General features: G+C 40.4%; 1 protein-coding gene and 1 long non-coding RNA gene across 4 annotated transcripts in view; both read right to left on the bottom strand.

Moving 5' to 3' along the window:
• LOC310811135 (CMP-N-acetylneuraminate-beta-1,4-galactoside alpha-2,3-sialyltransferase-like) overlaps positions 1–22,840 on the bottom strand; it is a 46,011-nt gene extending 23,171 nt beyond the window's left edge. The window contains exons 1-7 of one of the 3 annotated variants that reach the window (XM_083679205.1): positions 22,714–22,840; positions 17,674–17,821; positions 13,877–13,954; positions 13,341–13,388; positions 10,369–10,411; positions 7,118–7,210; positions 1,374–1,468 (exon numbers count right to left, since the gene is read on the bottom strand). In XM_083679205.1, coding sequence (XP_083535331.1) covers positions 1,374–1,468; positions 7,118–7,210; positions 10,369–10,411; positions 13,341–13,388; positions 13,877–13,954; positions 17,674–17,782 — 466 coding nt within the window. In that variant the 5' untranslated portion in view covers positions 17,783–17,821; positions 22,714–22,840. Of the gene's footprint in view, positions 1–1,373; positions 1,469–7,117; positions 7,211–10,368; positions 10,412–13,340; positions 13,389–13,626; positions 13,704–13,876; positions 13,955–17,673; positions 17,822–22,713 lie in introns of those variants that run through there. The other 2 variants (XM_083679206.1, XM_083679207.1) reach the window with 2 other exon arrangements.
• A 1,257-nt stretch (positions 22,841–24,097) lies between these two features.
• LOC310815178 lies at positions 24,098–27,431 on the bottom strand. The gene is made up of 3 exons (XR_014554611.1): positions 27,370–27,431; positions 26,482–26,582; positions 24,098–25,490 (listed from the first exon to the last, which is right to left on the bottom strand). It is a non-coding gene; the product is annotated as an uncharacterized lncRNA (long non-coding RNA).
• Between the last annotated feature and the right edge of the window lie 200 nt (positions 27,432–27,631).

Here is a 27,631-nt window from a genome sequence, read left to right as displayed (position 1 = left end):
TTGGATACGGGCAGTAAGACAGGGAAAATACAAACTGCGCTCTTTGCTTTGTCAGTGCGCTGTGTCCATATAGCCTACTGTTGAAATGCGCAGAATCAACTGAGAAACATTATATCCAAATTGAAACAACAACTCATAAGCTACTCTTCACATAATTAATCAGGCTGCAGTTTGTAAACACATTATAACATACTGTAAGCATATCCATTATGCTCAATGATGCCTCCTCTTGGTTGTTTTGCTGAGGTGAATGACCTGAAATCAAATTTCGGGGTGTGTCCTACGACATCGTCACACCGGCGGCCCAATTCTAAACTTCTACCAACAGTATGGTCTGGCATTGGTATTGACCACCCAGGCCACTATCTAGCTTAGGTAAAGAAGCCTGTTAAAAATCCACAGTAAAAAAAAAAGAAAAGAAAAAGAAAATCTTGTGGTTACATATGGGATGGAGCAAAAGCCAGTTTGAAGGATAAAGGATGTTTGTGGTAAACCTCAGAAACTGTTCAGCCACAAAGTAAAAATAAACTTTTATTTTCATACTCTTTTTTTTCTGTTCCTAATTTGGAATCCTTTGTGGTGTTCTATTCAAGATCCACACGTATCGCCTCTCCACATGATTACAGCTAAAAGGGAAACCCCATCGCTATCACCATCCGTGGAGAAAACAGAAACCAGGTGTAGCATGCACACAGCGCTCTCTTTTGAAAGTGATTGCTTGCTAGAGCACAAAGGTAAGATTCAGTGTACCTTAATGTGCACTTTTGCTCAAAAGTATTGGAAAATGTGTGACAGAGCATGCATTCAGGCCACCCTTTTTTATCTTATCTTCCCAATTCCAATTGCATGATGTGCTCATTTGATTTGTGTAATGCAGTCTCATAGAGATCAGCAAGCTAAGCCCATATTCAGACGTAACAATTTGCACTACAGTACAGTACATAACATAGCGTAAAGTGTAAACTACTTCATGCAATTCACCGGGAGGGAAAGTTGTTCATGTAATAGTAGGATGGACATCCTACAATAATCCATTCACACATTAAGCATGGTCAGATGCAGAGTGTAAGATGATTTGATAGCATAACAAGAACAAGATCAATCCAAGTAGGGCAGGAGGGGTGTTCTGCCAGCTCTACCATAAGGCAGGAAGGTACACAAACAGAAGCATAACATACATACACCCTGACATTCTCCCCTCTTTCAGTTTGGGGTTTACCCCACCTTTCCAAATAAGCCAAAGCCCACACCACCACCCACACCTTAGCAACTCTTCCCCCTTATTGTGATCAATAAGATTAATTTAATATAAAAGTCACTGATCATGCAAATGATTACGTCACACAGGCAGACTCACACAGAATTGGCCTCACCTTGTGTTTTGAATCCAAACGGAGGTAAGTAATTGCTGACTTTAGCTAGCTTCTTGAAATTCCGGTCAAGAAACATGGGGGCTGGTTTCATGAACCTGGAGAAGACATGGGTGAGATAACTTTCATTAGATGAGGACAGCAGCTAAACAGACAGTGTAGTCCTCTTAGAACTGATCTCGTTTCAAGACGTATTCTGTATTATTAAAAAGACAGTGAAAACCTGTGTTGAGACGGCTAGAAGAAACAGGATCAAACTGTTTACCTGACTACACATATATAGTGAGAGAGTGAGTGATCAAGCAAACTACATGAGCCTGCGACTACATGACCTCTGTGCCTTTCTGGACACTAAATAAGAAGCTGACTGTTCTGTCCCCCCCACCCCACCCCCCCACACACACACACAAAGAAGTGCATGGCCCCCACTCATCTCTGCCTTGACTTCTGGGGCTCTGGTGTTAATGTCCTGCTCTGAGTTAAAGACACTGGGTTGTAAAAGGAGACGCTTGTTCCAGTCTCATCAATCTCATCAAACACTGTTCCACTTTCCACTTCCCCCAAACCCATCCTGCACACGTAAGGAGAAAGCAGGTTAACTCAAGTAAGAGAGTAAAAGAAAGAGGGAACATGTCTGCATACCCCCGCTGACACACAACTCACTCACTCCCACTCCCCCCCCCATAATTCTTGCCATGCAGTTTTGGTGAATGAGTCTCGATGATGTATTGATGTCAGCGTTTCTTTCTCAAATGATTTGGGGCCAGACTGTTTTGTGGAAGTGTATTACTGACTGAGGGTTGTGTTGCTTAGTAATAGTCACAGATCAAACAAACAAAGTCTTCCAACTCTGCTCTTCACACAAAAAAAAATATGGGAAAACATTACTTAAAGCACACATATGTTTATCATGAATTGTAACACTTGAAGCTTGAAAGACTGCATTATAATGTCTAATATCATCTCATAATGATCCTGACCTACTATAAACCATTGTTGTCAGTTGCAAAAGTGCCTCTTAGACAGACATAACTCATTATCATAAAGACATTATAAGGCACCATACATGACTATAATGAATGATAACACTTTACTTTACGCATACAGGTGTAATGTATTATCAAACTGCCGTGATTATAACAAATGTTCCCTCATCGAAAGCTTCAAATGGTTTGTTTGAAAGAGCCACATGAGTTTACCCTGAAAAACTGCCTAACGGTTCACAGTACATTAAAACAGATTTCAACCCCTTTCATAAAGCACTCCTCTCAAATCAAAAGGAACCACTTCCCTCTGTCATGCCTCTGACCCAGGCTGTACGTGCTGCTCCTGTTTTCATGACCTGCTGTCTTGCTGGGGAGAGCACAGATGTCCTTCTTTAACAGTTTTATAACTCTGTTAAGGTTCACAACATGCCCGCGATTGGTCATTAAAGGGGAGGGGGCGACTATTTGTTTACATAGTACTGTATGTTTTCTCATTGTAGAGCATTATATAATAAGTAGACTAATCTCATTCCCAGACACTTCCGCCCAAAAGCTTGCATAGCCATTGGCTTTACCTCGCATCGTTGGCTTTACCTTGCGACCAAAAGTAGTTTGACACCTCTGGGTTAGGGTAAGGGCTAGCTTTGAAAAAAAAAAAAAAAAAAAGTGATTAGATGTAACATTCAACCTATGGGGGGGGAGCTCTGAGCTAGATGGGTACCCTAAATAGACAGAAATATTGTCAAGAAATCACCTGATTGCATACAGGGGCACACCTTGCATGAGTAAAAGCTTATTTTGCAAAAGTGTGTTAGCCTAATACAAATGTATGACATATACTCATAACTGATTCTTGAAGAATATTACTTACAGATGCCTCATGATCTTAATACTACCGTCTTAACCCAATATATAAGGCTTTTACTCCAATGTTAACAGGAATGTAAACAAATCACTGCTCAGCTTCAACATATGTTTAAAACTCCATGTTGATGTCAAACTGTCAGTCCTTGCAGTCTGTCAATGTATTTTAGACTCATAACATACATCCAACTCCATCACCCCCACGTGTGTGACACTTAAAATGAATGGAACAAAACATAAAAGACAATGATTCAGGTAAGTTATTACATTCTTCATTGAAAATAATTTACTCACTGGATAACATAATAACTACCAGATGATGTAATAAAGTTCTTACATTTTCTGTTGAACAACTTCATTACATTATCTGGCTGGTTCTTACATTATCTGGTGTTATTGCATTATTGGTTGCTACAAGCCCCCTTCAATACAACAAACCAAAAATGTAATTTTGCAAGCTGAGAGTCAGTGGTTTTGTTTCAGAGTGCAAGATGTCATGGGACAAGTCATATAAGGGTATGTATTTGTTTGCTTATTTTCTCTGTAAGTTGTCCATAATTTTGCTCAGCAATTGGGAAATTATTGCTTCTTAAAAGTGCATAAAAGCTATACACTTGCTCACTTTGAAATGCAAGTCGAGTAAAGAGCTGTTTCTCTTAAAGGGGCAGCGTTGCATTTTGAGACAAGCAAATATGCATAATGGTAACCTACCTACATTTATGTCTGATTCTCTGCATGGTATTTGTAATGATATGCATTTGATTTGATGTGCCTTCTTGCACTCAAAACATTAAACACAGTAAGAAAAATATACATTTGGGTGGTTTTCATAATTTCAGTCAACTTTTTGGCCTCTGGTGTTTACAGACCATTTTCACCAGACTTCAGCTCTCGGACAAGTTAAATACAGTTGTGTTGAAAAAACTAATCATGAATAGATTTGATTTATCGTTGAATGGGTCAAATTATTGTGAGAAGTGTTTTTGTCCATATTGCATGAATCTTTAAGCATGTCTTTACAATGCCATCTCGGTAGCCTTTAGTTTGAGAGTCTTTTCCAGCATACCAATGATGAGAGTGGGAGTTGGTCTGTTCGAGTTGGCTACACAGTGAGGCCCCTGTGGCGTTTACACTGCCCACAAGCTACAGCTAGGCTAGAGAATGTCTATTTGTTGTCAGTGGGTGCATACCACAACAGAACACCATATGTCCCCAACATCTGGATGAGGAACTCAGTGGTGTCTAAGCTCAGAGGGGCTGTGTCTACATCCTCAGCCATGGGTTGTTGTACTTATGACATCCCACAGTTGAGTCGACAGCTCTCACTTATACTGTGCAATCAAGAGGGAAAGGGAGATGAGTGGGAGACACCACAGAGGAGCCTCGCTCGGTTATCAACAGTTCATTAGACTTCACGTTTTCAAAAATGTATGTCTTAACTCTGAACAACTTAACAATAACCAAACATGGCTTACAAGAGGAGCCACTTGTCAACTTCTCAAAAACACTTTGAAACTTCTAATTGCACTTGATGCAAAAGGTGTCCCACAGTTTCTATTATGATGGAGGGGGAGAAGAGGGGAGAAACAGTCACGTCTGGCTCTCTCCTCATATCACCTGACAGAGACAGACATGCAGAGACCCATGCCAAAACAAACTGTGATTCATTAACATGTGACTTCAGGGGCCGGGGCAGGTTATAAATAACTGGGACCGTCAAGAGTCCCTGGGCCCATGGATAGACAGATAAGACAGACCGGGGGTCGAGTTGTCGTATAAAGAGTGCTCCTAAAAACAGGAGGCCGGAGCACATTGTGCTCATTTCCTTCGCGGGCCATCTCTCACTGGGGGCCATATTTTCATAACCGTGCCGCTCAAGTTCACCGCCAACACTTGATTTAGGGCTGCAATACAAACAATTTGGGTAGGCCAGAGGGGAGGGGAGGTGTTGAAAATAAATTGGATTCTGTGGGGCAGGGCCTTCTGTGAGGAAAAACATGGAGAATGGAGATGATTAGGGAGGACCTCACTTTGGGAGGTTAAGGGGGATTTCTCTGGCCAACTGAAGCACTGTCTGCAACTCTGCATGCAATAGAACATGGTTTCTACAGACCTAGTGCATTAACGTACATGTGAAATTCAGTTTGCGAGGGAAGAAATCAATAAACCTTTCCTTGGAATTATCAACTAATGTGGTTTTGAATCAGAGGGAGAGAAAAAGTTAAAGTCTTTGGCTTGAGAAACACAAGCCAAAGACTTTAACTTGGGCTTAGCACTGTCAAACTGGCTTACCTTATACAAAATACTGACTAAAATGATGATGATACAGACTACTTTCAAGGTGAGGAACCATCTAATTAATTTAGTAATCTGAGTGAACTATCCCTTTAGATTTGGCATCTACACTTGTGTGTGAATGCCCCTTGTATGACCTAGGATGCAAATGAGTCATGTAGCCATCCCAACATCCCTGTCTAAGATATTTAGATAAGCTGAGGTTCCACAAAATGTATATAACTAACAGAATAGCTATTTTATATTTCTTGTTTTTCTGGTCTTAACATTCCTGTAATATAGAGAAAACAGACACAACAAAACTCTGCCATGGCACCCACAACCTTAATTTTGATCCTTGCCTTCCCCATCACACATGGCACTCATCAAGCTCAAGATCTGACACGCACGCACACACGCACGCACGCACGCACGCACGCACACACACAATAAGCCATTAATCGTGTTAATTGGCCTGTGTGTGACTGAAGTGAACGTGGTATTAATCAATGAGGTCCCAGTGGGAGTTCTGTGTTGTAGAGAACTTTGATCCGACACGTGTGGCTGATTAGAGGAAGTTGTTGGGAGACATCGTTAACACATACCCTCTCAGTTGAGAGGGCAGTTCTATATAACCAGCTTCTTTTTTAATTTACCAGCCCCGATGTTGGGCTGGTAAATTAGATAGTGTCTCAACAGGCCTTTCCTCATGTTGAATAATCAACTGGTACATGTAACATGCTGCATTGAAGGCCCCTTTTGGCTGGCTCCAGTCTCCATAAAAGTCAATCATCCATTTTAACACCATAGCAGCTTAGAATATTCTGAACATCAAATCTATAAAATATATACTATCCAATGGATGTCCCAGAGTAATTGTGGATTTCCGTTCAAATTCTAAATCTATTAAGCCTATTCCAACATCATAAGCAACCACATTTGCTATATGTATTGCTATAATATATCCTCATTGGAGTCTCCATCTTTCACAAATAGTAGCCAAGCAAAGCTGACTCATGCCATTGTTTTGCAATGTGGAAAATACCCCTATATTAACCATAGACGGTTAGCGCTTATGGAACAAAGACCTATGGCTAAAAAAAAGAAGGGTGGAGGGCTGACATCAAAGTGCATCATAGAGGGCCGGGTTCAGTGGATTGTGTCGGGAGGAGGAAGTGATGAGTCATGCCATTTTGTAAAGGAAGTTGGTGCCCCTCAGAGAAAATGCCTCTAAGGCACCACTGGCATCCAACTCAAATAGGGACAGGGGTGGGGGTAGGACGGGGACAATATTCTCGCAACAGAGATGCGTTTGTATACAGAGGGCTGACAAGGACATAGACTATGTTTGTGGTGAGGACATGAATGAATTAAATCTAAAAGATTTCATGGGAATGTAGATCTTCTCTGTTCTAACTTATTCCCCTGAGGCTATACAGGCTAGAGTAATGAAATGATGTCTCCAAGGGTGCATCTCAAAACTCTAAAGTGCCCCCCCCCGCCCCCCCCTACTTGACCCAATTATTTTGAAGTAAAAAGGACAGAAGGCCTCGAGACTATTGAGATGCACCCCAAGACAAACACTGAAGAGACAGAAGATGAGGAGGCTGAGGTTTTAATCACTTTGGATAGATGGTGGTCATCTTGGCAGCTGCATATCCTGGCTTACACACTCCATCACTGAGGTTGCCATACTTGTACACCAAATCTGCTGGCCTGCAGATAGTAATAGGGAAGAGGAGGGGGGAGAAGAGAGAGGTTAGATTCAAAACAACATGACAACAAGCCAGGTTTGCATAAAGTCAAATTGAGATAATTATCTCCCAAGAAAACAGGTTGCAATTGCAGCCAAGATACAACACTGCAAATGCAACCAGTAATGGCACAGTGAAGCATTTTTGATAATTTTGGTTCTACACTCCAAAAGTGTAGCAATTCAAAAGTGTTTAATTACTATGAGGTTAAGGTACAGATTTTCAGTCTTTATTTGATGGTATTTGTGTATATATTGGTTTCACCATTCAGAAATTAGAACACTTTGTATGCATAGTCCCCCTATTTTAGGGTACTCAAAAGTAATGGGACAATTGGCTTGACAGGTGTTTCTGCTAAGTCGGGTGTGTTCCGTCACATCATTTGTGCCGGTATAATAGAGCTGTCAGTGTTGTATTGATTCTAGGCTTTGGATATGCTTTTGGAGTTTGTTATTAGTGTCTGTAAACATGAGGACCAAAGAGGTGTCAATGAAAGTCAAGGAAGCCATTATTAGGCTGAAAAATCAGACACATGGCCAAAACCTTAGACTTGCCAAAATCAACAGTTTGGAACATCATTAAAAAGAAACAAAAGCACTGGTGAGCACAGCAATCGCAAACAGGCTGGTAGGCCAAGGAAGACTTCCATAGTGGATGACTGAAGATTGCTCACCATAATTAAGAAAAACCCCAAAACAACTGTCGCACAGATCAAGAACACTCTCCAGGAGATGGGGATTGTGTCAGAGTTGTGGACAGATAAGATGAGTATTATCATGGACCAGAGTGATTGCAAGAGGAAAGTTTGGAGAAAATAGGATCTGCTTAAGACTTACAGCATAAGACCTCATCTGTGAAACATGATACAGGGGGTGTTAGGTTTGGCCATGTATAGCTGCCACCAGAACTTGCTAACTTGTCTTAATTGATGATTGTAACTGCTGACGGCAGCGGCAGAATGTATTCTGAAGTTTACATAAACATCTTGTCAGCTCAAGTACAAGCAAATGCCTTCAAATGTATTAGATGGCGCTACATCATTGACATTTGGCATAGCAACTCAGGAGTTTTTCAGGGCCAAAAAGTGGAAAGGTCTTGACTGGCCAAGTCAATTTTCAGATTTAAATCCAATTGAACTTGCATTTCATTTCTTGATGATGAAGATTTTAGGCAAAAAGACCTCAAAACACACAACTGAAGATGTCTGCAGTATAGGCCTGGCAGAGCATCACCAGAGAAGATACCCAGCGTCTGGTGGGGTAAATGGGTCACAGACTTCAAGCAGTTATTGCATGCAAAGGATTGTCCACCAAATACTAAACATGCTTAATTTGGACATTTGATAAATCTGTCCCATTACTTTTGGGTACCCTGAAATAGGGGGACTATGCATAAAACATGGTGTAATTTCTGAATGGTGAAACCAATATGTACACAAATACTGTCAAATAAGGTGAGGTGGGGACATGGCAAAGTATTAACACCCCGCCAAATGCTGGTAGATTTTGGCATTGCCTTTAAATCTACAAATCTTACCAGCCACTTTTGCGGGTAGCCAACAAAGGTTTGCGAATACTATGCTTCAATTTAAAAACGAAACTGGTGCGATCCACAATTATGGTCACCGTTAAAGTGAAATTCAACTACAAGCGACAGCACAAAATAGCAACTTACATGAACCACTTGAGATACTGTAGAAAACATGCAGGGGAAAATATTTAGCAGTATTTTGACATAAGGGTAGGTGCGAAACATAAAGCCTATTCCAGGACGTTTGTTCTGTGCAATGATTAATTTTTAATGCATCTGGAGTCATGCTCATGTGTTTTTTTTTTGTGATTTTTGCCTTTATATTGGTTTAATAAATAATAATTGGCTGTTAAGAAAATTCACCAGCCACTCAGATTTTTTTTATCCACCAGACAAAGAGTACATTTTATGCCCTGGGTGGGGAGTTCAAACACTCAAACCAACAACCCCCTTAGTACCTCCTCACTGCAAACATGCTCATTAATAACTTGCTATATGCCATGAGACCAGTTAAAATAAACAGGGGGGGGGGGGGGGGGGGTGAGGCCAGCGCTATGGGAGGCCTATCTGTCAGACACTGAGTCAGTGTTGATGAGAGGAGGGGGCATGACGGGGTGGGTGTGTGGATGGACAGGCTGTAGCTGGAGTAGAGTGGAGTGGGCTCTTTTGATGACATGCTATCTCTGATAAATGTTAGGATAGAATGAGGGAATTATTCCATATTCTTAATTCTCTGGGCCTCATTTTAATGACCTGAGCAACACTGTGAAAAATGCCAATGGGCTGACCTTTCCCTGGGATTCAAATCAGTATAAAGGCAGATGGTGTTGTGCTGTACCCTGACAATTTCACAAGAGAGGCAACTGCGGATAGAGGCTAGGGGTACAAAAAAACATGTTATGTAGACAATTATGTTTGCAGCCGCTGATGAGAACTAATATAAACCTTGTCTTGAGGTTCTGCTTATAGTGCAAGTGCACAGTGTGGACAGACATATAGCTGGAGTGACGACAAGAATGTGGCCTGTGTACTAGGGATACAGAGAATTGTACACGTTTTATTTAATCTCTCATAAACATAATGTTCTCACTCCAACAAAATACAATCACTCAAGTATGTAAGTGATGGAGAACCACAACCCCTACATTTATCTCAATAGAAACACACTTCAAAATGTATTAATCTGGTAGGGATTAATTTGGACATCATACATCGTCATACTTGGTGTCAAATTTGGAAAAAAAATACTCATGATAGACTGCACATTTATTTGACTGGACTTGTGACACTAGTGAGATTACTCGGTAACAAGTTCAGTGTCACATTTAATTAATTGTCCCATTGATTATGTCTATTGGACTTTATGTAATCTTGTATAAGAAACAGAGCTGCGCTCTATTGAGGGCACAAGCTTCAGCTCAGACTCAGGATATTGTTATTGTCAAAACTGAATATAGCCACTTTTTATCCAAGTCAGGACACATGTCTGTATGTTTACTTGGCTTCGTACCAAACAATCAATCAATCAGAGATGAGTAACAGATGGTATTGAAATCATGAGGGTTTGGTTTATAATGGAGTCTTACTCACAACTTTCCATCCAGCTTCAGCAGAAAGCCCTGCTTATCATACACTAGACAGAGAAAAGAAAGAAAGGGAAGGAAAACAAAAACATTTAATTAACAAACAGGATTTAAAACTTGAACTATGATTCGCCCCATACTTGGGGTGGGGGGGGGACTCATCCAGCCTCATGTTGAACATACAATCAACTATCAGACTTTCAGCTGTAGTTGTACATCTCTCGCCATGTAAACAGCCTGTGCATTTTAATAAGAATGAAAACAAAGCAAAAAACTGAGTGAAAGCATTAGGGTTAGCGCATTTGCGATCAAAAAAGCCAGGTTAGGGAAAGCCAGCCAAAACATTCCGCTTCAAATCTAAATAATAGTTTAACAGCAGTTGTGGTTCACCTATGGAGGGAGACCATGGGGGTCAGTCCATAGGTGCCGTTTGAAGCACTGGAAGTGTTGGTTGAGGATTTTTTAACCATATACATGTATTCTAATTACCAGCAGTTCAACGTTATAGCCTGCGATACCGTCTCAGCCTGTGAAGGGGGAGATATTCTGCCCCCCTTCCTTGAGATCCCTCCTGTGAGCTCTCTGGGATATTTTATGAAAGGTGTCAGAGCTGTGATGTCATCAGTATAGAAGTGATAGGATGAATTCTGATTGGTCTCCTTGCAAACAGCTCCTAATTTAAATACTTTAGTCTATATAACAGGGGTAAAGGGACAGATTAATTCTCTTTGTTCTGGTGTGTGGGTCTCATCATGAGCTACGAGTAGCATTGTAAGTATGACCTGTCCTCATCTCTCTGTCTCTCTACCTCTCACTCCTTATCTATCATTTACCATTGAGTGTAGAATGCAACATTTTCCTCTGAAGTATTTGCCTTATAAGAATTTGTAAGAAGTATACAGCATTATTAAAGCCTCATTTGATTGATTCTATTTGACTATTCTTGCTCTAAATCAGCACAAACGCAACAATTCTTTGCACATAGTGATAATTACATTACTTGGAGCCAAATTATTAATTAGATATGCTTAGCTATTAACGAAATATAGCCAAATGTCTTTGACAAACCTTCACATGGAACTGCCATTTTATATATGGTCTACACCTGCGAGTGTAGCTACAAGGTATCGCTCCGCAGCTGCTGTGCGGAGGGACACAGTAATGCACAGTAAAGTATAATATTAAAAAAAAAAAAAAAAAAAAGAATCTACCAAAGTAATAGATTGAATGTTAATTTGACTGATGGATTAGCTTCAATTGACTGGTGTCGCTTTATCACTATGTGGAGTTTATTTGGGAGCTTTTTGGACAGACTGAACTTGTAACCCCATCTAAGTAGCATTGTGGCTCATGAGGAAAATGCTATCATGTGATGGTACTCCATAAGAATGACAACACAGACAGGTTCCAAAATAGTACCCATTGATCGACAGCACTGCTGGTAAGAAGAATACATAGATATGGTTCAAAAATCCCAAACCAACCCTTTAAGGCTATTTAGTAGAGGGGGGAAGAGCACAAACCAAACCTGTCTCCAACAGACCTACCTGCTTTCCCCCCAAAACAGGAGAAAACAGCTTTGTTTTAGAGTGTCCTTCTTCATGAGAATGTATTCCAAAAGACAGTTATTTAAATTCATTTCAGTCCGTTTGTGTATGCATCCATCATTGGCCTACACATTGCTTTGACAAATTCTGAGTTCATATAACATTCAAAAAAAAAATCAGTGATAGAAAAACACACAATTAAAGTGAAACTAAAAAGAGGTAAATCTTTACAAACTATCAAAATAAGACATTAAGCAAAGAGAGAAAGAAGGTGAAAAATGGGGAAAAGCTTCTCTGCACTCCTGTTGTTGTGCTATGTCTCCAGAGGGATGCTAGATGGGAGAAAAATAGAAGGGAGAAAGAGACTAGGAGCAAGGAGCGTGTGTGTGTGTGTGTGGGGGGGGGGGGGGGGTCTGAGCACTGCCTTGAGGTATGGGACTTGGCCATGGGTTTTTCTGCAGCAGCTATGAATGCATTTGTGGGTGTATGGGTGTGCAGGTCATAGCCAGAGCTGAGCAGCGGGTCTCAAGCAGAGAAGCAGCAGCTGGTAGCACAAACCTAGTCCACCGAAACCACCTAGCACCAGACTCCTACAAACTCTGTGTCACTGCCTAACCTTTCAGTTCCCTTTATGGTCTTGTACATTGTTTATTGGTACTTCTGGACCTCTACAAAAGAGGGTGCTACAGCATCACATTCAAATAAATAGTAGGGTTAAATGTTAATAGAACTGAACTTTATTTGCTCTTCAACAGGGTTTAGGAATTGTTGGTCAAAGTCTACAGAAGTCAAAGTCAAGCTGCCTACTCCAGTTCAGGGTAGCTGAAACTAACTGACTGACATAAGTGAACTAACTGAGGTTCAAGTGTTTGAGAGTCAAAATGTCACCCATGTGTGCTTACTTACTTATTTACTGTCCAGTATTAATCTGTCAACAATTCTCAGAGGACACCTCACAAAAAGGGCATGTCAAGTAGACTTTTCTAGGGAAACAGCACCTAGCGTGGGGCCTTTATCAAACAGTGGGTAGTGACACAGTTGTTTGCGGAGTCTGGACAGGCACGATGTTGTGAGGGAGCAGCCCAATAACAATGAGCTATGACTATCAAAACAACCATATCTGTCCAAATGCCATTCTCAGTTACAGGTATCGAGTTCAAAACATTTTGGCACCAAAAAGACAAACAGGCCGACTGATACCATTTAAATTTCTCTTCTGTTTGCCTTTGGCCATTCTGCTTGCCTTTTATTTTCCACGTCAGCTTCTAATTGGGACTATGATTGCAGAAAAGCTCTATTAGCAGGAAACAATGGTGCAATATTATTTTTGTGAGACTTTTGGAGTTGAAGATCCCACAAACATGGCCGCTGAGGTATCATGTGTTTCAGGGAGTACTTCTGGAAGGAGGGAAGGGGAAAGGTGGGTTTGTACCTGAGCCTACTATTCGTCCCACGGTGAGAGCAATGTCGGCTTCCAACTCTGAAACACAAGAGGGTCAGTTAGGCCCAGTCGTTCACCCAGTGACCACTGTCCGCAGCGACAGGTTAGGGCTTGTGTACACATGTGCACACTTTCAAGAGAACAAAGCAAAGGTCCTACCATCACGCAGGCAAAGGAGGAGGAGAGGAGAGGTTAGTGGTTTTAGTCTCAAAGGTTCAATTAAAACCAGGAGGCCGCATCCCCAATCAAGATGGCAACCCATTGTGGTGGTAATTACCTCCAAAATGCACTGTTGCGTTTAGTGGTTGTTGGTGTGGTTTCTGAAAGGTACCAGTAAAGACCACATTCATTCAGTGAATAAGTACATTCTCGAAAAAAAAAAATTATAGGAGAGGAACAAAATGCAAGGCTTATTTTGTAGTGTTAGCAGAAATTTGTTGTTCCAAAGTGAGCCCCTAAGCAGCCCAGTTTCACCACTTTCCCACCAACACCCAATGTAAGGGGGGGTAGCACCGTGGCGCCTCTACCTGTGGTGCTTTTAGTCCTTTTAGTGGTGCTTTTAGTCCCTTTAGACGGGACTACGACAATGGGCTGCATATCTTTCTCTGCAAAAGGGGGTTGCATCAGGGGTTAAGACATCAGAAGAGCCAGAATTGCTCGCTCTATTACTGGATAGCTGTTGAAGCAACTGAAATAAAGAGCACTCAATAGGTGAGCAGGGGCAGAGAGCGTTAAGAGTAAGGTAGAGAAGACATGGACAAACACAAACATACACATAGAAACAGACACACTACTTATGAGTGTCACTGCTCTGGCTTGGCCTTAATATAACCCTAAGCCTATTCTAGCGTATGTTGGCTAACAACGGAGATGATGGCCAGCCATCCGTAATTCTTCTGTGCGTTTTTCAAACTTCTGAAGGACAAACATATGCTGAACATATCTCTTTCTGAATGGCCACTTAGACTCAGACTTTGGTCATGTAGGACCTAAGCATCACAGGGAGCTGAGCTACAGCCAGGCAAACATTGCCTGAAAAAATGCATTAAAAAATAGGATTTGTTCACAGCATTGCCAGACCCACCCTGACCTTCTGTGCCGCTCCGACGCCCCTTACAAGTGTTGTTTGTTATCTTAAACTGTTGGCAAAAGCTGCACATTTTCTTTCCACTTCCCCTTACAGGTTTGTCATTTTCAATTTATATTTCACAAAGATAAAAATGTGAACCCTGCATAACAAGAGTTAAGTTCAAACAGACTCATCCCAGGTCTTCAAAAGCAAAAATATTCCTATCAAAACAAGCAGAGGACAGCTGTCATGTTCATTTATTCAACTGGTGATAACCAACCATGCTCTGTTAAACAATGGCATTAAAAAAACTGCAGCCTGTAAAGATGAAAGAAAAGCATGAAGCTCTCTCCACAAAAAATGTTTGCGTTTGGCATAAATTTCACACTGCATTGAAACTGCTTTCGTGGGCCTTCTAGCTTCATGATCCCTCTGTTGCACAACCAGTTTGATCAAATTACCAATTAGGGATCCTCCAACACTTACCTAATTATGACTGTATAACATGTCTGTTCCCAACTACATTGCTAGCCCAGATGTAAATCTAGCTGGGTGTGCACATGCAGGAAATCCGCCTATCGTTATTCTGATTATCTGATTGTGTCAACATCCACGCGGACACAAAATATGTCTCTAACTTCTAGAGGCTTGCCGATGTTATCTGTCTGCACTAGCTATATTTATTTAGATTCATAGAGAGCGCAATTTCCACCTTAATTCTGATCTCCACCTACCCAAACTTGATTTGTGATTTGTCAGTAGAAGACCCTCCCCAGAAGATTTTTTTTCTCCCTTTACAAATTTCTCAAAAGCTGGATCCATTATTTCCTGACGTACCACATTAGTTGGTATGAATAGTTCAAGACTAGGGTGTCTAGTACAGGTGGCTAATGTGTGCTTCTGCCAGTTACTGAGAGTGAGACCTCATCATGCCAAACACAGGTGTGGTCTTCGAGAATTGACATCCACAGGTGACATACCAACAGCTGAAACAGTGGGTGTCTGCTTTCAGTCACACCTGGATGACAGTGCTGAGGGTGATGGTGCTAGAGTGGTAGAGTGAGATGACATCAAGCTGTTTTTCTTTCCTTTTTTAAACAGCTCATCTACAATGCAAACTATAGACTAACAGCGTCAATGGGTGCCGAAAACTAGTAATTTCTTACCTCAATCAATTTCCTGTTGTGATCCTGTATGTTAATTTTAAGAAATGTCATGATGCAAGACATCTCTAGGAGGGTAAAACATTTCCCATGGACAGAGACAGGTGTGTTCAGATTCTGAGCAGCTCTGTCTTTCTTGGCACCTTAACCATGTGTACCATGGGGAGGGTGCCACTACTCTAGCTTGTGAGAATAATGCAATTAGAGGGGAAATCAGAACCATGAATATTGACAGTATAAGGTGATACACACAGGGGTCTTGTCACAGCAACTTTACAAGTGTCAAACATCCTCTCTGATTGCCACAGGTATTAAAACATCTATCTGAACATGTCTGAAGCTCATATAGCAGGGCAGGTCACATCCAGTAGCAAAATAGTCTATGTGCATTGGAAACATATCATTCTCTTGCCTGCACTTGAGCCATGAACTAGCATTGAAACACCAGTTTAGTCATGACGCAATAAAAAGTATAGATCAAGTTCATTGAACGGTACTTCATTGGTAATTAATACTGTAAGCAGCTTGCAAGCAAAGAGAAAGCTGTCATCTAGTATGCCTGTCTTAACTCAAAATCACAATTTGCAGCCAATAAAGTTCACCGCAGTTATTAGGCTCAGAGAATAGAATACCTCAAAAGTAAAAAATAGGGATTATCCAGTTTTATCCTCTCTGTAAAATAAAAGCTTAGCAGGGGAGAGTTCAGGAGAGTAGACAAAGGGATTTGTCAACATGCTTCCCGTCCTCTTCAACAAACAGACTTCAACATCAGGCATTGGTGTGCAAAAAGCCAAACTCTTCAATCCAGACTTTTTCAGATATATTTGTATTCTTTGTGTTTTGAGATAAATAAATGGAAACTGTTACTGCAGAGCCTCTGAATAAAATAAACATCAAATAAAGAAGCACAGAGAAGACCTAACCCTTTTGAAGCTCAAAAGCTCAAACAATTCATGCATTTCATTGGATCGCTTTGAAGACCACGTCTCCAAAATGATGATGGTTACGCAAAAAGAATTGGGGCGTATACACAACACAGTAGCAGGATACCGTTACCGGAGTTTCAATAACTTGAGGATGTGCTATACTTTGGACGGCAGCCAAAAGCTACAGTAGGCTTCGAAGACGCCCTATTTATTGTGGTATTATTACGCCCTCCTGTGGACAAGAATCAAAAACGTTGACAATATAAAACTGTTAAACACTCACCTTAAATGCACATGTTCCACAGTAACATTTTTACTCTTCCAAGGCAACCATAGTTACATTGTCAAATTCCATTCAGGCATCGTCATTTAAATATTCAAATAGCTTTTGAATATGCTGTACAGATATGAAGCACACCAATGGCTGCTAAAACAAGTTTCAGAACATGTTTTAGGAAATCGTATAGCCCCCCCTACTGGTAACAAAGAACAGTTTGGGGGAGCACTGACACATCCCCCTCTTCAACAGCCAGAGAATCTTCAACTTTTCCGATGTTACGTAGTCCTCTCCATCATTCTGATTCATAACCAACACCCAAAATACAAGGAGGGTTTGGGTCTGATCACAGGGCTCAGCCTGTACCTCTAGTCCCCATCAATGACAGGAACTGAGGGGGAGAGACATAGTAAGAAGCAACATAGTTACAGTACATCCATGGGCTTATAGTTAGACCTGCATGGTCTGTTCGATTACTCTCAAGTAACTCTCAAGAGAGTCTAGTGGATGTGCATAAAATCTAATTATCCTCTCCCAAGAGGACTGGTGAGGCGCAGTGAATTAATGACTAGCATGCTAACCGAGAGAGACACTTGGGTTCTGAGAAGCCAAGAGGAAGACTGACGCGCAAACAGACAGATGAGCAGACAGACAAAATTGAGCAGACTGACAAACACACAAGTTGACAGAGACACAGACAGACAGAGACAGAGTAGCCAGATAGACAAGACAGACAGACTACTTTAATATAGCCTACTTAAAAGACAGAAAACACATTGAATGACAAAAGAGTAAGACATCTGACAGAGTGAAACAGACTATAAGACAGATAGATAGATGCATAAGTTGATGATGGATGAATAAAAAGGGATAAGCTAGGGTAACTCACGTGGCTTCTGGCCCCATACGTGCAGGTGTAGCTTCCCAGAGGAGTAGTAGATGAAGCCCAGGACCAGCATGGGGCACAGGACGAACAGCAGCTTGTGTGTGGGCTTCATGGTCTTTAGTCATTCACATGGCACCATCCACCACATCACCTGCAAGGATACAGGAAAAAGGGGGAAAATAGGAAAAGGGATGCAAGAGAACTCAGTGCTGTGTCCAAATACTTTACGATAATGATGATAATGGCTTATTTTCTCTACCTTCCCTAGGCCTCCACACTTTGGTGAAACTGATGTACAAAGTATGTGCAGTTCAGTCAGGACACTTACATCGGTTTAACATTGTTTAATGAAAAATAGTAATACATGCGTTTGGGCGTAATTGGATGGCTCCGCTCTGTATAGCTCCCCGCCTGAAGTTTAAAAACATAACATACGATAATATAAGGCAGGGAGCCCATAACTTCAAACCCCCCATAGGTAGGTAAATACAGCGTGACCGTGCAGGTGGAGGCAATTGAAAGTCGCATAGCCAGTGATGTTACACTGTTTAAACATGGTAGAGTGTTGCATTACTCGGCTCTTTTAAACCTTGTCCCTGAACATGTGATTTTGCATACACGAGATCAGCTGTCCGTCACCTGACGCATCATTCAACTTCTGCCTGAACTTATGGAAACTTCATTTGTCAACTAATGTACAGTATTACAGTACTATCTTTTGTGACATCTAGCCTAGGTTTTTCATTTCCATTAACATTCAACAGCGCCTCATCATTGAGGCAATTCAAATCAACGAGCCTCAGCTTCCATTAGCCTAATGTTCAAATTGTTTCCGCCATAATAAAAGGAAGAGCCATGTTGAAGTGTGAAGATCGCGGCATTATCTGGTTTATGAACATATTCTCTTCTAAAACATATTTTGCTTTCTCAAAACATCCCCAATGTCTACTCCTGATAAATTTAATCCAACACCATACAATTAGGCTGTCTAACCTGCACATTCCAATCACTGTATTTTACTTTCATTACACACAGAACTTGTTCAAACAAGTATGCTGCAATTTGTGGAGCGTAATATGTAAAAGTGAGCCTGATTTTTTTTTTTCACAACAGCTGCAGGCTTGTGCAAATGAGGATCTGAGAACCATGGCGAATGAAGTGAGGCAACTGAGCTGAATTAGTGTTGCTATGATTGCATTAGCTACCCCTCTTCCATATAGAGAAGATTAAAATCCAAACGCAAACAGGGGGTTAAAATCATACTATAATTCTATCATGACCTGAAGATTCTCTGACATGACTATCCAGGAGGATTAGCCTATTCAACAACCCAACCCAACACGATCTTCTGGTTTTAAGAATCTATAAACGTGTTCTTTTAAAAGTCAGACACACAGCCTACACTTGGTTTTGCACAGCAGGCAACAGTCAAGTCAAAACAGAACATTGCCCACAGGCATTCCAGCTTGTGCATATAAAAAGTGTTCTCTAATCATGGTTACACCAGCATCTCCCTGTGGCCCTATATAAGAGATAAGTCACTAGCCCTATAAGTGGTGATTGAACAGTTGGTAGCCAAGGCCTTGACTTCTGCCTGGAATGAGGACAGTACACAAGTCTGCAATGAAAAAAACATTTTCTTGTAAAAATGAAGCATGAATTCATCATTGGCAGCTACGGATATAGTGATCTCAAAGATCCAAATAGAGACCATAAAAGCTAACTAGCCTAATGGCAAGGCAGAAGAATATTCTGTGATAACAAGCCATCATTAAGCCAATGGTAATGGGGAAGTTCTGTGTAAAAGGACCTATGAGGATCAAAATGTGAAATTCATCAGAGCATATCAAATGAAAGCTAAAATTCTATATCTTGGGGAAATTAAATGAAAAGAAGTCAAAAACATTTCTCAACCATCTTCCATCATACTTATTGTACAAAGGCTATGACTTTTGTCAAACATATGGAAAACGTCTAAGAAAACATACAATAAAAAGTCTTTAAAAGGTGTTTAGAAAAACAACAAACCTCATTCATGTTCAAGTATAGACTCCCATCAACTACTTATATTTTATTTTTAGGAAATGGTTTGGCATTGATTGCCCAGTCTTCAGGTCATTCTGTTTCCAAAAACCCACATAAGTGTAAAATATTTTCAAATATCTCTGCCTCATGAGGAGCGAGGATAATGAAAGTTACAAAAGTAAGAAGTATAGGTAGAGCTATCAAATACTTTAAGTGTTTTTATTTATATCGATTTAGTTTATGAACTAATAAATTATTAAAACTGGTCATTCTGTTACTAAATCGATAACAGAATGACCAAATCAAATCATTAACGGAATTCCTTAATTGGCTACATTCACTTATGTACAGGTTGTACAGAACCTAAAAGGGTTATTCCGATGTTGCTGTGGGACTTACAGTGGGGTTACAGTACATGGAACTTAAAAGGGTTAGGGACAGTTCTTCCACAGGGACAGCCGAAAAACATCATAGTAGCAGTTAGTTGTTACGACCAACTGCATCAACATCCTCATGCTTCAAATGGAGACTTAACTGTTGTTGAATTTTTTATGTTATATAAGTTGATAAGATAATACATTATTACCTTAATGAGAGTGTCTATTCTATATTTCTATCTTTGTTTCCCTATTATAACTACATCATGTACAGCATGACATTCAGATCCATAAATTATTTCTGTGTGGGACCTATTCAGTCATTCTGTTACTGTAATTCTGTTACCGGATGTAAATCCACTTCACTTACTGTAGCTCAACAACCAAAATAGATAGGCATCATATGATAGCTCTTTCTGCAGACATACTAGAATCTTAATTTGGATCAAATATTCAACAAATTTGAGGAAAGGTGGTTAAATAAAAAAACCCAGGGAGATGTTAGGGTCATTTTAATGTTCAGTTGGAGATGTTAGAAGTAGTCTTTGTGCATCTAGTTGTATAGTTTGTTGAACCCATCAAGGGTTTTTGTGTGGCCCAGGGTCATTCTGTTACTTGAATTGCCCAATGGCAAATATAGACTAATCCTGACCGCAAGGAGTAGTGGCCTTTTTCCCAGATCTAACCGAGGTTGTTCATTGTTAACATAGAAAAATATCAAATGTATTACACAACCGTTTTCATCATATAGAGAGTATGCTAACAGGGGTATACCCCATTGCTATACACACAGTCACCTATGTTAATAATTTGTAACTAGGAAAATAAACTGCTGACTCCAGGTCCATACACTGACTGCTTATGCAAGATCGGGAGTTTAAAACATTGAGACAAATATAGCCTAATTTAAAGGAACAACCTATTTGAGACTGGACTCCTTTAAAACCCATGAACATGCATCCTAATAAACCATCCTAATAAACTTAATCAATAAGTATTTAAAGGAGCAGTATGTAAGTTTGTTGGAAATCTGCCACATCTGGCCACTGTGGCAAAATTCAACAACATCAACATCCTCCCTAATAATAATATAACCTCAGGAAATTGACTTGTAGTGTCAGACATTAGCTGTTGTGTTTCTGCATTTGTGCATGATTCGAAGCGGCAGCCACCAGAGACTGACAGGCGAAAATTGGTGAGTCAAATTCCCTAAAACACCCTTGTCAGGTAGGACACTCCATTTTAGAAAGTGCTTTTTCTGGACCAAAACCGCTTTCGTAAGTGAAATATCTCTTTCAAGGGATCTCATTCTCTTGATTAAACAGTCATTACAACCATTAGGAAGCTTTTAGAAAGCTTGAATGTTGCATACTGGACATTTAATCAACAGGTTAAATATGAATGTTTCACTTATGAATATGAACAAATTGAATTATTCATAGTTTAAGTATGTATTAATAGTGTAGCAAACATGCTTTGTAAATGCATTACTAAATGGCTTATACGTGTTAACTATTGCATTAGTACATGGTAATTATTGTATCCTTTATGTTGATAGTGTTACCAACTATGTAAGGTGTTAGATTTCCCTATTCAACTTTTGTAGCTTACTTATGGAACGCAACGTGTTTGAAAGAAAGGTTTGCCATTTCAGTGACCAGTGCCAAATTTGTGATGCGAGACATTTTCCTAAATTAATCTATGGCAATAATTAATAATGCCTAGTTGCCTACATCACATAGCTATGATACCACTAAAACGTATTACCTGGCTGGCTTAGTTAGCTAGTCTAGTAGAGACGGGTGAGGTGAGGGAAAGCAAGCTGGAGAGAATGCAAGCTAACTTGCTAGCTAGCTAGGTAGCTTTCGTAACGTAGCTAGCTAGGAAAGCCCCAACACCATTCAATCATGTATGTAACCAGAGGTTACGGTAATTAATGGTGGTAAGCACCATCTGCCTTTTGCGATATTGGCTAGAAATGAATATGTTTGCGCCTCTTGAAAATTGGTTTCTCTGTCGCTGTCCCCATCTCGCTATACTGTGTCTGGGCTAATATACAAAACTACAAGGAAAATAACGGTCCCATAACCGTGAGTTCGCGACTGTGTAAATAAGGCAGGTATTTCGCAATGCAAAAAAGACAGCTGTACCAGCAATATATTATGTGTTTGGTTACAAGAGAGTTACAACACAATTAAAAAACCCACCATAATTAGCTATAAATACAAATAAAAAGTCAACTACCGACTGGCTACAATCTAGAGAGAAGAGAGACGCGGAGAACTTCTGTCCAGCACCAGCCAGCGAGTGAGTTAGCAGCTACTGCTACGTGCCACCATCCGTAGTCCTCTAGCTTGGGTTTGTTGCTGCTAAGATTCTGGGGCCTTCAAGATACAACGCAATCATCACAACCAAGGCTGGAAGCGATGACTGCGTAATGCATAATCGATATAGTAGTTAGGAAAAATTAATAAAACGACAGAAATTAGATGGATTATACAGTCACGCAAGAAAGCGGCGGTGGTCTTCTCAATCGTTCCGCTGCAGCCGAAAAAGCGATATCACTAGAAAAGGCTGACGTTCTCTCAAGAATGTAACTGGCTAGACAGTTAGATACAACAACACATGTATCGGTCGTTACCTTGTCTTCTCAATATTTAGTCCTGGGTTTAGGAAAAGGCTAAATTTAGTTTACAAAATGAAGTGGTCGGCAACGCGACCGTATTCCCCCTCCTTTCCCGACCATCATGTTTCGCTAATCCGAGAGAGCCTTGCGAGCACAGTATGTCCACCCTCCCTCTCCTCTCTCCCCCCCCCCCCCCCTTCTCTTGCCGTAATGCCAACGAGCAACAGTAGATACACTAGTCACATGTTTCTCTGTTGAATTTACGATGTCCAGTTGTTCAAATGAGATGAATGCACCTTTTCATTTGTTCAAACCTTCACGTGGCCCTCTATTCAGCTGTGGGGGTGCTATGCCATGTTTGCAGCATGCTTTATGTACCCAATGCAAATGGTCACATCAAAATCCCTTCATTGTCCATCTCCTGCTTTCAAAGTTCTATCTCTCCATGCTTCAGGCGCAACAATAGAGATTAATGTATTTGTTGTATTGTCGCCTACACTGTGCATGCATGTTTTTTGCTTTGTATGCACATTTTGTGATGGTCGGGCCCATAGTGAAAGTGGCAGTGATGGTCACAGGAGTTTTAACTTTAGTTCTAGCCTACATAACTATTTCAAAAAGTGTGGTCAGAAATCACACCTCAGTTTCCTGCTCACACTTTGAAAGTGAAACACTTTAGGCTTGCTCACACTTCCCAGTTTCACCCAGTTTCAGCATCATCTTCAGCTATTATGTGTTTGTCTGCTACTAGGTTAGGATTACTGTGTTGTAACAGCTTGTATATTGTTATTCACAATAGTTTTTTTGTTTGTTTACTCTGTAGTCATTTCTAATCGTCCAGTTGTTATGTACATTTCTTCATGCTTGCTCTTATCTTCATCATATGTAATGGATGTACTGTATATTTATTTCACTTGATAGACTATTTCTCATTTCAACACTTTGTCTCTTTGGCAATAAAGTTATCTTGTGTGTGTAACTCCCTGTGTAGTCTCTAGCTATCCATACCAGCTATGCAGAACATCTGGGGAAAAAATCATGTTTTTGAGTTTGAGAAGTGATCAAATATATTACTCTTGGAGGGTCTTTTACAGACAGACACTCCCGACAAATCAGAAGTTTGGGTAGCTGGGGTTGAGAATTAGATAACCATAGCTGGTTTCCTGCGAGTGCACGTCCCTCCCATTCCGTCTATAGGACACGGAAGCCAATTATTGAGTAGACAGTTAGCCGATAGCATATGTTATTTGAAGGAGGCAACACATCTGACTTGGGAGACTGTCACTGACAGATAGGACGAACACACCAATTTAAGAGATTAGATTAGATTAGATTCAACTTTATTGTCATTGTGCAGAGTACAAGTACAGAGACAACGAAATGCAGTTAGTGTCTAACCAGAAGTGCAAAATAGCAGAAAGTGCAATGAACAGTATTTACAGGTAGTGCAATATATGAGCAGTAAGTAGTGCAGTATAATATAAGTATAAAAGGTTAACATCATTTGAACCCTTTATCAGTAGCAACATCATAGGCAGGCAGATTGTAGAAGCTCAGCAGATCTATATTACTCACCTTCTAGGATTACACTCTTAATTCAATTTTCCTCTGGCCAAGTCTTGCATGTGGCATGGGCCCTATCCTACATTAGGCTGAGGGCCAAGATGGGGCCCTCTTATGTATGTGACAATATTGCACACTGATCTATTAATATTGAATTAACCAGGAAACACTATCCGCACACCCACTGTTTTCCATCTGGACCAGGAGATTAGGGGGAGGATGAAGTATTTATATCTCGCCACACATACAGTCAAGTGTTCAACATCATGTCAACATCAGAGTGGCCCTCATGGGAGTGTTGAAAAGTGACTGTGCCTTTTGCTCAGTTATCATTAATAAAAAAGACTCCCAAAAAGTTTGCTATCAATGGCAGTATGAAAGTGCCTCACTGAAGTGGAATGTATTGTTTGCAGCTTTCCATCGAGCTACCATTGTTTCGTTACGTTTGATGTTCCTTTACATTTTCATCTATCAAATAACTCGTTAGCAGGAATAGGGGACCAACATGTAACCATGAGCAAGCATTGAGACCAATTGTGCTACAATTGCAGTCCATTTGCATCTGAGAAGGTTCACTTGCAAACTTACAAGCAACCATAGAATTCCATCATAAATTCCTCATTCAATTAATGTTTGTGCTTGGACCAGGGGCATTCATGAGTTGAGCAGCATTTGGCCCGGAGGCCTCATGATCCCTACCCCTGCTCTTAAGCACATGATCTTGTTGTAAGAGCGTCATATTCTCATAGAGTAGCCCTCTATGTTTTCTTTTTCACTCGCAATTAGTAGGATGCAGGATTCTTTTTAGACTGACCTGGGAATAGTGGAATATTGAGTTCTTGAGTGACACCTTGGTGTCTCATGACTCTCCTCTGTGAGGATTTCCTATCAGAGTGATAGTAGTGATATTATCTGTTCCATGGGTAGGATTAGCTTTAATCGTCACCAACACAGTTTACATGCTTAAGTAGAAACCTCTCCAGGGATTTAAATGGCAAGGGATGCATTTGGGTTACTGGAACGTGGAAAGGTATTTAGATTCAGTCTCTAATGTGCTCGTAACACGAGCACATTAGTAGAATGGAAACTTGTAGTCTTGGAGCATTATTTTCCAATGCCTAAATAATTGATCCCAGTGTCCTCTGAATCATATATGAGGAGTGTGCTCTTTGATGGTGTGACTTCGCCCAGGCAGCAGCAGCAGCAGCAGCAGCAGGAAGTGAAGACGACTTAATAGGATACAGAGAGTAAGAGTACAGTGAGAGGCTGTGAGTAACTGAGCCTAAACATAGCCTTTCTTATTAACATAATTTAACAGCACAACTAACTACAGCCAACCATTCAGCAGACACTCAATGAGAAGCTGAAAGTATAACGCTGTGTGTATTTGCCAAATCTGAGGAAACAAAAAGCTTTTTCTCTCTCAGACATTTGGGCCAAGTCCTCTCAGCATGATAAACATTTGTCTCAGGGCAATAATGGGTTTGAGAGCTTTCTACAATTACATTACTCCTTTATGTATGTCCTTTATGTTTCCTACAATCAACATCTCAGAGGACTTGGATTTTTTTAAGGGAGATGTTGCTTAAGAGTGGTGTTACATCATAGAAGTTATTTGAGGTCTTTGGTGCATGATCCTTTTGGCCGTAACCATCTGTTGAGCAGCAATACTATCTGTTTTTCTTTTTTCATTAAAGCAGAGTGAAATCCCTCTCCCCTTTCATATTTTAAAGGTCCAGCATGTAGATTTTAGCTTTATAATAGTGAGATCACATGATGAAGAAGTTCATTGAAGAGTACTATATTGGTCCAAACAAACTGTTTTCTAAATTCTGGTGTCGTGATCAGACATTGGCTTTAAGTACTTATTTTATGTTTGGTTTGTTAACAAGGACATGCACATGTTTGCCGCTATTAGAAAATGTAGCATATGCACGTTTTTCAAATGTTCATTGTGGCCAGCGGGGGCAGCAACACACAAAACTACATGCTGCACCTTTAAGAGACAGTAAGAAGGATGAGAGGACAGATGAAGAAGGTGGTGACAATCACAGGACAGAAAGTGGCAACGTGTAAATTCAAACCCCACTTTGCTAAAGTGCAACAGGAAACTGGTAGCTGCAGCACTAACGCACTGTGCCATACCCAAGTTCTATCTTATTATTCTATCTAGACTAGACAAAAGATTATACAAACCGGTGCTAGTATGTGGTAACATACCAAGTAGTCTGCTGTGTTTCTGTTGGAGTCGTAGCAGTCTCTATTGCTACTGTCTGTTGATTCAGCTTATACTGATTGATTGTTTGTCTATGTTTGGCTTCCTGAAAAAAATGGTCTCATGAAGCAAACATGAAAGTATGTACAATACATCACCACATCTTTTTCACACCTTATATTCAACATTTGTAAGAGGTTTTCAAGCTTTTGAAGCATACTGTAATGAGCATAACATACAGATTGCTGTGCGCTTTAAAGGATCCAATACAATGAGTACCTTTGAGATATGTTTAAAATAAAAGATAGTCTGATCGTATTGACTGATTTTAGACTTTTTGACAGGTGTTAAAAAAAGTATTGCCAGACCCTTATGACAGTGGTCCTTTCCTTTTGGAACTGCCTGTAAATCCACACTGGTTAACCAATAATAGGAAGAACAGCCAATGTTTGCTTTGTTCAAAGGTTAGGCTAACTATTTTGCTATTGATATAGTGAGGTATTTATGTACATGAGGACATTGTGCAAGCCTTGATCTAGAATAAAGAAGTGCAGCTTCCTGATTGTTGACGGAGAACCAGGAATAAGTGGCTCCTAAACCATTCTCTACAAATGCCAGTTTGATTGTGAAAACTAAGATTGTCTGCATTTATTTTGGGATAGTATGTTCCCTAGATGTTCTAGAGATGTTCAAACTATTAACTGCAAGTCAGCAACTATCAACAATTTGCTTAGGATTCAGATTCAGTCAGATTCAGGGTTGGGTTTAGGTTTCTCAATTGATAGTTTGAACATCTGTACATTTCCATTTTTCCATTTTAGTCATTAAGCAGACACTTTTATCTAAAGCAATTTACAAAAAGTAAATTTAAATAAGTAAGTGAATCAACTTACATATTTATACATCAGTCATTGTAAGTAAAAACCTTCATTAAGAACAAGCCATCAGCAGGAAGATTTGAAAAGTAAGTTCTGGTATTGTAAGCTGTTAGGGGGTGGAGAGATCTGAGGAGGAGGAGCCCAGGTGTACCCTAAAGAGATGGGTCTTTAGTCTACGCTGGAAAATAGGAAGTGACTCTGCCGTCCTGACAGTGGTGGGAAGCTACTATATGATGTATCACCATCCAATGAATGTGGAGACATTTGCTTCCACTCA

This window comes from Argentina silus (genome assembly GCF_951799395.1).
Source record: "Argentina silus genome assembly, chromosome: 1".
Taxonomy (NCBI): Eukaryota; Metazoa; Chordata; class Actinopteri; order Argentiniformes; family Argentinidae; genus Argentina; species Argentina silus.
Note: the sequence above shows the minus strand (reverse complement) of the source record. Positions and strands in the feature narration are given on the sequence as shown.